General features: G+C 44.7%; 1 protein-coding gene across 1 annotated transcript; it reads right to left on the bottom strand.

Annotated features, from left to right (window-relative positions):
• Positions 1 to 1,921: 1,921 nt before the first annotated feature.
• Positions 1,922 to 6,558, bottom strand: CXCL10 (C-X-C motif chemokine ligand 10). The gene is made up of 4 exons (XM_044429451.1): positions 6,447 to 6,558; positions 4,996 to 5,122; positions 4,219 to 4,302; positions 1,922 to 2,646 (listed from the first exon to the last, which is right to left on the bottom strand). The coding sequence occupies exons 1-4, from the start codon at positions 6,505 to 6,507 to the stop codon at positions 2,598 to 2,600; spliced, it is 321 nt and encodes a 106-aa protein (XP_044285386.1). The 5' UTR covers positions 6,508 to 6,558; the 3' UTR covers positions 1,922 to 2,597.
• Between the last annotated feature and the right edge of the window lie 4,588 nt (positions 6,559 to 11,146).

Here is an 11,146-nt window from a genome sequence, read left to right as displayed (position 1 = left end):
CCCCTATGTGCACTTTTATACGCTGCTCCGCTGCTGGGGCGATTTGGCTCACGTTCCGACAGAGAGGGCTCTGCGTGCCCCTTATGGAACGCATGCCATAGGTTCGCCACCACTGCTTTAGAGTATTGTTTTGTGTATGGGGACATCCAGATGCTATTATGTGAACATTATCCTGAAACTGAATACTCTGTACATGAGTGGACAGTTATAAAAATGTCTGTATATGGGCTGTGATTTTATAGTTGGTGGTAAAGACCACTCCCCAGTAGCAAGCTCTCGTAAGTAAGCTGCAGGGGGCCTGGGTGAACTCACCAATAAAAATGCTCGAGTTCAAGTTTATTTAAATCTAAGAGTTCATTCCTGCCATTGGTAGGGAGACTCTGATAAGGGCAATAACCACATGTGTAAACACACCCCCAAGTTAAATGCATCTGACCTGCTAAATTGTCTATAGAAGGGGCTCCAACTTCTAATCTTAATGCTGCCTTTTTATTTAAACACTACTGGGGAGTCACAGTTTTGCTCAACCAAGTAGATGGATCATGTTCTACCTCATGATTCATACCCAGAAGCCACAGTTGGATACCACAGGGGAATTTTGTCATGTTTATACCTCTGTAGCACTGAAGAGACAGGGCTTCCCCTTTTGTGAAATAAATCTAAATCTAAATCTAATCCCAGCCTCTGATGGAGTTGCTGCAGCTTGAATTGGAGTTCTCTTTGTCTTTCGCCCTTGAAGCATTCAGCAAATGCAATTTCTCCATTTATTTATTTGTTGCTTTTATAAACTGTCTGCTAATCCATGTGCTCTGGATGCATGAAAGGCTGGGGACAGGACTGGCATCCATGCTCTCGTTTGGCTGCGGGTTTCATTTTCTTCAGGTGTGTAATTGGAGTGGCGTTTGGCTGCCCAGCTGTGTGAGAGCAGCAACGGGATAAAGGATAAATTCAAGGTGTTGGTGATGACCTATAAAGCCCTAAACGGCTTGGGTCCTGGTTACCTGAAGGAGCGCTTACATCCATATATGCCCGGCCGCCCCTTGAGATCTGCGGGAGAGTCCCTTCTCCGGGAACCCTCCGTGAAAGAAATTAGGAGGGTGGGTACTTGGAGGAGGGCTTTCTCTGCGGTGGCGCCTAAGTTATGGAATGCGCTCCCCAGAGAGGTCCGCCTGGCGCCATCGTTATTTGCTTTTCGGCACCAGGCGAAAACCTTTTTATTTAAGTGGCATTTTAACTGTTAATATTACTGGATTTTATCTGGCCAGGGCGGCTTATTTTATATTGTATTTTTGTATTTTTAATTTAATGTTTATATTTTTTGTAATTTAATATTATAATTATTTTTAATTTAGTGTTGTAAGCCGCCCAGAGGCTTCGGCGAATGGGGCAGCATAAAAAATGTTTTAATAAATAAATAAATAAATAAATATGCACCATCACCCCATTCAGTGTGGGGTAATGCTATTTGTTGGGCATGGGGTGGGGGGCAAGTGAATGGAGATTAGCAATGAAGAGCAGGTAGAGCCATTCTGAAGGGGGCACCCCACTGAAAGAGCCTTTCTGAGCCCCTCCTTGCAAAACTGGCGCCAGTCAGTTGACAACGATCCTGGGCAGGGAACCCCAAAATGCAGCAGTCCAATTTGGACAACTGGTTTTGGCCCCAGTCCAGACAACCAGCTGTGGGGCAGAACCGAGTCGGGAAACCCATTGGCCCTTCCTGCGTGAAGCACTGGGGACTGCAGGGCAGAAAGTAGGCAAATATTTCCAAGGATCAAAGAATGATGTCAAACAAGCACAGATATGCATCGCTGCCTTTTGTTAAGCAGCTTACTCTCAAAAAGACTGCAACAAGCACAGGTTATGTTTTTCCAAGGATATATTGTGACAGTTTGGAAGAACACATTTCTTAAATTATGCACATTTCATTTTTTTTTCAAGTATGAGCTTATATACACTTAAATACATTGTACCTTTAGCTTTATACGCTGCATTGGTCTCTTCTTTTTGTAGACACAAGATACAGTTCTTCCTTAGGCAAGTCAATTTGTAACAATATGTTCAACTAAGTCTGTCTGAAATCCCTTTATTCCAAAATATACATAGCAATTCTGAAACAGTTCTTAATGGAGCAGAAGCTTTACGATTGACTCATAAGGAAGCACCTTGAAGCCACACACCAAAAGAGGGTCAGGAGAGCCAAACCTACTGCAGAAGTCTAGGGCACACTTTAGAAACCCTCACGTTAGACGCTACACCTGACAACTTTGAAATCATCAGGATGTTGTTCAATAAATACAGGCCCAAAGCCCACTTGGACAATTAGTTGGGTGGTCCATTGGATCCCACTAATAGTGCTTTAAAGACGTCAAAGCACTTAAAAGTTCTGGATATGTTTGGGGGTTTGTTGGCAATGGAATCGAGCAGGGCAGGTGCTTCCAGATGAGGATTTCATTCTGCAATTGCCCTTCCTCTACTGGCAACCCCGCTAGGCTTCCCCACTCCTTCTTCCATCCTGATGCTTTCTGACTGGTGGTGCCAGGAGCCCTTCATCTGGCCTGTACGGGCTCCCTGGAGTCCACCTTTCCTTGATTGCTGTATCAAGGGGACAGTTTTCCAGGTACTCTTCTTTTTCTCTCTTCTAGCTTCCTGTATGGATGAGAGCAAAACAGAATTGGTGAAGAGCACATTTCCAGCAAGACCGCCGGCCCCACCCAAACCTTGCCGCGGCAGAAAAATGTTTCCGCATGCTTTTCTCAACCTCTCTGCATGGGCTGGGATTGCCGGGCTTAACACACTCCTGCACCCGCACATGGGGTTGGCGTTCGCTCACCCGGCTTTTAGTGGTATGCAAAGCATGCCTCGAAAAAGCAGCGGTGGCTGCTTGCAGGTGGCCTCTCCTCTGCCACTGGCCTATTTTCCCAGGTACCTTCCACCTGGGGTGGCAGGTGAAGGGCACTGCCCTTTGGTGCCTGCTTGGGCCGGAGATTCTGGCTGTTGGCCAGTTGGGCAGGTGGTTTGTAGTTCCAGGCTACCTGATGATAATGCATTGGTTCATTGTTATTCTTCTGTATTGCTGCTATGGAACTGCAGGTGGCGCAGTGGTTTAAACTGCTGTGCTGCTGGGCTGGTTGATTGAAAGGTCGCCGGTTTGAATCTGTACAATGGGATGAGTTCCTGTTGCTCCATCCCAGCTCCTGCCAACCTGGCAGTTCGAAAGCATGCAAATGCAAGTGGATGAAAAGGTACCACTTTGGTGGGCAGGTAACAGCGTTCCGTGCACCTCGGTGTTTAGTCATGCCGGCCACATGACCACGGAGACTGTCTGCGGACAAACACTGGCTCCCTTGGCTAGGAAACGGAGATGAGCACCGCCCCCTAGAGTCAGGCATGACTGGACATAACGTCAAGGGGAAGCCTTTACCTTTACCTTTACCTGTTGCTGCTATTGTTTTAGAAACTTGATAGGTTTTGTACATTTTTGTGCTTGTTGTCTCATGTAGCTGATTTTATTTTGTTCTGGTTTGAATTTTTGTACTTTGTTTTATACTATATTTTAATGTATCTTGTATCTTGTACTAAAGTATCTTGTATTTTAGTTGTTGTAAACCACCCTGAGAGCCTTTTATGGCTAAGTGGCAGTATAGAAATTTAATATAGTAATAATAATAATAATGCCTAATGCTCACCAGGTTTACTTTTACCAATTCTTGCACTTCAGTTTGCATGCCTCTGAGCATGTGCAAAGCAACATGAAGGTTGATTTACATTGCATTCCATCTTAGTTGCTTTGTGGTGCCAGCCAAAATATTTTGGTGTTTGAGGCAAACAACATGAGGAATCCCTTCTCCTTCCGTGTAAAAAAGCCATCTGGACTAGCCATTTAATATTTCTTCCTCACTGACCATATCATGTCATCTTAACTCGACAATAATATTCAATTAATAATATTAATATTAACACTATTTAAGTAATAAGCATCATCATCATCATCTTCCACCCGAACGCAGCAGGCTGGCTTAGGGGGTGCAGGGCGGGATAAGTGGCACACGGTTCTGTCCTTCAACACCTTGATGCCGCCTCAAAGCTTCTGCCGCCTGAAGCAGCCCCCTCACTTTGTCTACTGCCAGGACCAGAAATGGCATTTCTGCATTCCTGGTTAACGTCAGCAAAAACAGAATGTGATTCTGCACATGGGGGACACACACAGAAGACACTTACTCTCCATATTTTTTTACCATCTTCTTTACTTCCTTTGAGTTTGGGTCCAGGCAGACCTTCTTTTGAGTCTTCTTGAGTGTAACACTGGAGAAGGAGAGGGGAGGGGAAACATGTGATCACTACTTCTCGCTTTGCCAGGACTAGCCAAAGACTTTTTGATGTCTGGGGCAGAAAACTCAAATTGCCTGCCTGCAGTAATAGGAAATGACACATTTTCCTGAGACACCTCACCTATAGCACCTAGCAGACACAGACAAGGAACAAGGAACAATACTTAAAGCCAGCAAGACACCACCATGGCCCATTCCAACAATTAGCAAAGGCTTGGGAAGCTCATCTTTCCCATAAGCCACGTGTCCAGAGAGAAATGGTATGGACATCAGGGCCTTAGGAAGGGCTCTCTCTCCTTCCTCTCACCGCTGAAGGAGTTCTGGACGCACAAGCTCTACTGCTGCAGGACAGGTAATGGACCCCCCTCCCCTCCCTTTTTTTGGTCTCTATGTTAGGTAGGAAACTCTTTCTCTCTTTAGAGTAAGGGAATATTTGCTGGCTGGACCACATGGGGCTAAAGCTTGTGCCTGCCCTCTTTTTCTGATGAATAAACTGTCCCATAAGTATTGAGTATGTTTGTGCAAATACAAAACCAGGGCTTGTTCTCTCTGGCTGCATGTGTTCAAATCCCAGGCAAAGGTCCCAAACCTTTTGAGGCAACCGGGAGGACAAGCGCCTCCTTTTGAGGTGCATTGCTCCCCAAGATGACCTGGCATAGCAACTTACATGATCTCTTCTCTGTTACAAGAGGAGCTTATGGGGTGGCTTTCCAAATGCCCTATTCTTTGCAATGGCATTGCACTGGGAACTGTTTTCAAGCACACACAACGACCGTTCCTGCTGGTCAGTTGCCCTAGAAAACATGGAAGAAAGAGGGAGAAATTATTGCTGGGAGTTGACGTCCAAAGCATGTACCTTCTGGCAACCCTTGTGCTTAGCCTGCAGCCGCGAGGATTCATGGCCGTTGTTCAGACTGAAGCCCCATGAAAGCCAGTGGCACCAGTTTGGGAACCAGGTAGGTTCCTAATATTCCAGGAGACTCTAAGGCACTGAAACACATCTTTAACTTCTTAGGTGAGAGTACCTAGTGCGCACCTGGCTCTTTCTGTAGACGTTATTGGGTCTCCAGGATGATTGGTGAAGAATAATGGGTACAAACAGGGAACGATGGAGTTCTGAATTAGGGGATTAGCATGCTTTAAGTGGAAGGACTTTCCTTAAGTTTGCGCTTGAATCAGACCTGCCTGCAAAGCAGAAAACGGCTGAACTCAGTTTCACCTGGCAGAGGATACGTAACGAGAAATTGACACAACCATTTTGGGTTGGTGGGGAGAAGAAGCTAATATGGATTGAAAGAGCCATGATTGTAGCTTGGTTTAGTGTGGCTGACCCAAATGCACACTATAGCAAGACCCTTCCACCCTGGATAATCCACAACCTGTCTGATTCCAAATAATAGACTGCTTATAAAACACTCATCAGTCTCTAGCATTTATTCCTGGATAACAACATTTTTCTTGTAAATGGTGGCCTAGAAATTCTCAAGAAAAGGAGAGTGTAAAAAGCAGCATCATAATTTTAGAAGCATGTAACCATAGTATTAGGAGCCCAAATAACCAGAAACTTGATTATCCTGGCTAGACATTTATCACCAAGGTTCTACTTGGAATCAACTGCACTTTCCATCTAATGGGCAATTCTATTTATTTATTTAGTCATTTGTTTCAAGCTTTTATAGACTGTCGCAATAGCCACATGGCTCTCTGGATGGTTTACAGCAATTAAAAACCATCAAACAAAACACAAAAATCCAACAACATTAACAAATTCAATAAATAAAACATCAATTCCAACAATAAAATATCCATTGCATAAGCAAGCACACCAAACATGTTGACCTCATACAATTGTCAAATTGGACATCATATATTTAAAGAACAGTTAAAATTTTGAAATTCATCGATTAAAGTGCAACCTAAAATTAGAATTAAAATTTTGAGTCAAACTATCAACAGTGAAAATACTCTGGAAATTTAAAAAAGTATTTGCCTAGTGCTGAAATGTGTACAAAGAAGGACTGACAGAACAAAATGCTGCCAGGTAATTATATGCCCCAAACAGACAAGGTGCGTCTGTAGTAGCAAAGCCTGTCCTGATTTTCTGCAGTCGCTGCTCACCTTGTACGGCTGTTGCAAGCAAGAACATCATGCAAAGGAGCACTGCGAAGGTTCTGTTCATGGTGGTTGTGCTGAAAGATCCTTCCTGTGTTTCTGCCAGATGGACCAAGGGATGGATGGATGTTGGAGAGCTGGACGTGTATTTATACTAGAAAACCCTTTCCTTCCTCAAATCTGATTGGATGTTGCAGGCAAAAATTCCTTTGTCAGCACTCTACATTTCAAAGAATCCCAGCCACTTAGAATAAGAAAACTGAGTTAAGAATATGTGTTCTCTATACTTCCTGGAAAAGCTAAATGGCTTTCACTTTCTACTGCTGATGCTCTGGCACTGCCTGTATATACAGGAGTGAAGAGAAGTTGGTAGAAATGTTGTCCTGCACATATTAAACTAAAATATGAAATGATTATTGAAAGGGTGGATGGGAAGAGAGAGCAGAGTCCTGCTCTTTATTCTAATGCATTGTTTGTCTGCAGGATTGTCTTGAATGCCCTCTCTTTTTAGGAGAACGACTTAACAATATAACCCAACGTTTTAAACAGGGATCAGGTGCTGGAAATAGATGCTTTTCTGCTGCTGTGTCGTGCTGTCAAATTGCCTCTGACTTATGGCGACCCTATGAACAAAAGCCTTCCAAAATGTCCTTAGACAGCTCTGTTCAGCTCCTGGAAATTCCAGCAGCCAGTGCATCTTGCAATTAGCCTTCCGCTTTTTCTGCCCTCCAGTTCCCTAGCCAGATGGTCTTCTTCAGCGAGTCCTGCTTTTTCATGAAGCACCTTAAGTACATCAGCCTCATATCTGCCCCTTTTGCTTCCAGGGAAAGTTCTGGTTGCTTTGATCTGGGATCCTCTAGTTCATCTTTCTGTCAGTCCAGTGCATTTGCAAAGCTCTCCTCCAGCACCGTGTTTCGAATGCATCAAGTTTCCTGCACTTTCTTCCCTGTCCAGCTTCCACACCCATACGTTGGATGCCCCTCTTGGAGGCCCACCTTAATGTGGTTGAGGGGGCTTGAGAGTGCCCGAGAAGTGAGGGCAAAGCTGCCAGGAGGCCAGAACTCACCGCTAGGGTTCTCCCGACAGGGTCACCTAAGACACATGTCCGAGACTGAGACACCATACTAAGAAGCATCCACTCTCTTAGGGAGCAGTGGTTACATCGGCAGAAGAAAAGGGAACTCTGTCATGGTGATGGGGTTGGGTAGCATCAGTAGCTGAAGGCAATGGTGGCAGAAGATCTTTCACAGGGAAGAGTATAGATGCTCAGGCTAACTCTGGTTAGTACTGCGCAGAAGAAGGCAATGCTAAACTACTTCTGAATATTACTTATTTTTGAAACCCTGTAATAAACTCAGAATCTGCTCTGAGTTGCTGGACGCTTAAGGAGCTATCTATGATGCCAAGCCTAGGGAGTGATGGGTGGAGACGGGGAGTCATTGCGTGGAACTAGGCAATGCCAAGAAGAGGAGAGGGACAGCCCTAAAGAAACATAGTTTGGCATCTCTCATCATAGGTTGTGACCCTTAACCTTCACTTTGCACATTGCAAAATTTCTGTATGGAGTGGAAGTTACTTCAAAAGTGCCACCTGTGATCTAATTTTTATGACTTCCATGGTGAATTCTAATAAATCAAAACAAAAGTATTAAAGTATTATAATTTTCTTACATGAAATGCGAACATGTTCATTATAGCAGACACCTATGAAACGTGTCCTCTTGTGTATTTAAATGTGACCACATCCACCACTATTCTTAAGCACACTCAGGTGCAGAAGGCAGGGCAACCACAGCTTGGTGATCCATCCCTTTTTCCATTTGTACGTCTACTCACCCATTCAAAAGAATAGGTCAGATACGTTAAGTCAAAGGTGCTGAATCAGGATCCTGAGATGCGCTGAGTCATTCGCAACAAGGCCAGCCCGGGCAGCGCTGGCTCCGAGTTGTTGCGGACGCTTTGGAAGTGGGCCCACCCACTGGCCAGGTTTGTCTAGTTGAGTCTCTCTGGCTTCAGAGCCAAGTGGCTGAGCCAGGACTGGCAGCGGCTGGCCATGCTGCTGCAGCTGGGCCCCCACACCTGAACTCTGGCTGGAGATGAGCCTTCATTGGCTGGAGTAATGGTGGAGATTTGCAATAATTCGTTATTACTGCATGCAGTGCTTTCCTGTACAAAGGTTCCTAGTAGTTTCCTTTTCCATCTCTGTCTCCTCTTCCTTTGCTGAAAGTTTCACTGCCTGTTTTGTGACTCACTGTGTTCTTTGAAAGCAAAACTGAATCTGACTCCACCGAAAAAATCAGACTTTTCCCGGAAAATGAAAGAAACAAACTGACAAATATAGGAAGAGCATATCTGGCCAAGGTCTGATCTCTAGGGCCTTCCCCACTAGAACAAATATTGCACTCCAGCTGCAAATTCTTCCGCAAGTAATATTTCAGGGGTTTCCCGGTATTTTAACTAGATATCACTCGATTTTGGGGAAATGGCCCAGAAATGCTGATTTTTCTTGGGATGTCTTGAACTTCCTGGGCTAATATGAAGTATTAAAGAATATGCTGAATGATCAGAAAAGTATTAAAGACATAAAAACAGAAATTAAGGCTAATTTGGTTATATAGTGAGAAATGAAAGATATAGACGGTTGCAGCTGGTTATATAAGGTTAAATAAATGGGAAATCAACACAGGAAGTAGAAGAACTTCTTGGCTGAAAGTGCTGAAAGAATGGATTAGGAACAATACAATATCTTTGTTTAGAGTGGCTTTACCCAAAGGCCATGATGACAGCCAATCTCTGATCAGAAAGGAACAAGGAGAAAGCCTGTGCGCAAGCAAAAATTAATCCATTGCACAAACACCCGACGCACCATGAATAGGGTGGGCATCGCCCCTGTAATTTTGGGGTATAAGGGGATGCCAGGAAAATGAACTCTGGTGTGCCTTCTCCTCTGTTGGTGAGCTCTGACAGCAGTACCCAGTGCGTAGCTTTGCCTGGATGAGAGCCACTGTTTTAATTTCCCACAATCCCCCAGGCTGAGACTACATCAGAGGCATTGTGGGGAAATCAAATGGAAGCTAGGCATACTTCCCTTGAGAACTTAACTGGGTTGGCAGAAGCTGCCGCACTTGTTCGAGTGCATATGTAAATACTGCAGTGAGATGGTACCACCCCGTATACGTTGAGATGGAACGTGTACTCTAAATAACGTAGGCTTCACCTCTACATTACAAAGATAGGAAATGTAAATATTTTCCTGACATAGGTTTGGCTTCAGGACCGGGACTTTGGAATGCACGTCTTCCGGAGGTCAGCGTATCTTGACCTTTGCTATCAATTTTCCATCTAGCAAGGAAGGTTTTATTCAGACAGTCCTCGGGAACCAACAGGTTAACTGTTTGTTGCATGGTTCAAAATATCCTACTTGTTTCACCTCTCCCCACCATGTTAATGTTTTGAACTTTTGAACATTTTTAACGAGTCTATTTATGCTTTAATTGTTTATGTTTCATTTGCTGGAATGAGTCACACATTTTTCTGATTTTTAAGCCCACTCTTCCTGCAGATGGGTGGGAAGCTTAAGCAGTTCTCTCCCAAGGTGGTCTGAGTCCAAACTGCATTTCCATACCCTTGCAGGAGAGGAGGAAATGTAATTGGAGCATGACCCCTTGTAATGCTGCCACTTTGATGGCCCCATGTTGCCTTGGACCAAAAGGGCATCTAGTTGAGCTCCCTGTTCACACAGGAACCGTAACCCAAGTCTCCACGGGAGATCCCCAAGCAGAACATGAATGCAGCAGCATCCTCTGACCCATGTTCCCCAGCAACTGCTGGGCTGAGTTATACTTCCTCTGATCCTGGAGACAGCATAGAGCCATCGGGACGAATTGCCTTTGGTGTTCTTATGCTCCATGAATTTATCCAGTCCCTTTTTATGAAGCCTTCCAAAATGCACACCATCACTGCATCTTACAGAAGTGAATTCCATAGCTCCATCATGTGCTATGTGAAGGAGTCCTTCCTTTTTCTTTCCTAACTCTCCCACCAATCAAAGGGTGACCCCTTTGGGTTCTAGCATTGGAAGAGAGGAAGAAATGAGGAAGGACGGGATCTCTTCTCAACCATCCTAGAGTGCAGGAAACAGAATAAAGGCTCAAATGACAGGAAACAAGATTCCAGCTGAGCATCAGGACAATCTTCCAGAAAGAGCAATCTGACAATGAGAACAGTTGTCCAGGGTGTTGATGGGGTCTCTCACACTGGAGGCATCCAAGATGCAGCTGGACCATCATCCCTTAAGGATGCTTAAACTTGGGGTCCTGCACTGAGCAGGTGGTTGGCCCCGATGGCCTTATAGTGCCCATCCAACGCTACTGTGCTCTGACTCTCCACATCATGCACACTGGATCCCTATCAGCTTGGGGTCTTGAGCATGATGCTCTTACTTTTGGGTGTCTCTCCATATTTGCCTCGGTCTCTGGGAGCAAATCCTCTGGAATTGTGGACCACAGCTTGTTCTTTAACCTTATATTGTGAAACTTGATCTCCCGTGATTGTGAACCCCTAATGTTGTTCTAAAAATTAACTCATTAAATCTTAGCCTAAGGCATGGGTCTTGAGTTAATGAATCGCAACTTCTAAGATAAAAGTGCCTTGGCTTCTGAAGTGTGCTGGGAGTCATGGAGTCACTGCATAAAGCTGAGTCATGGG

This window comes from Varanus komodoensis, unplaced genomic scaffold, assembly GCF_004798865.1.
Source record: "Varanus komodoensis strain SLA01 unplaced genomic scaffold, ASM479886v1 scaffold2, whole genome shotgun sequence".
NCBI lineage: Eukaryota > Metazoa > Chordata > Lepidosauria > Squamata > Varanidae > Varanus > Varanus komodoensis.
The sequence above is the reverse complement of the archived record's forward strand: the minus strand, read 5'-3'. Positions and strand labels throughout refer to the sequence as shown.

What these genes read in the sequence shown, in the direction of transcription:
- CXCL10 (XM_044429451.1), bottom strand. Translation starts at nt 6,507, where the DNA reads ATGAACAGAACCTTCGCAGTGCTCCTTTGCATGATGTTCTTGCTTGCA. An exon ending in GCTTGCAACAGCCGTACAAG is followed by an intron (nt 5,123 to 6,446) that starts GTGAGCAGCGAC and finishes CATGTTTTCTAG; the next exon opens with GGCAACTGACCAGCAGGAAC. An exon ending in ATGGTAAAAAAATATGGAGA is followed by an intron (nt 2,647 to 4,218) that starts GTAAGTGTCTTC and finishes TCATCCATACAG; the next exon opens with GAAGCTAGAAGAGAGAAAAA.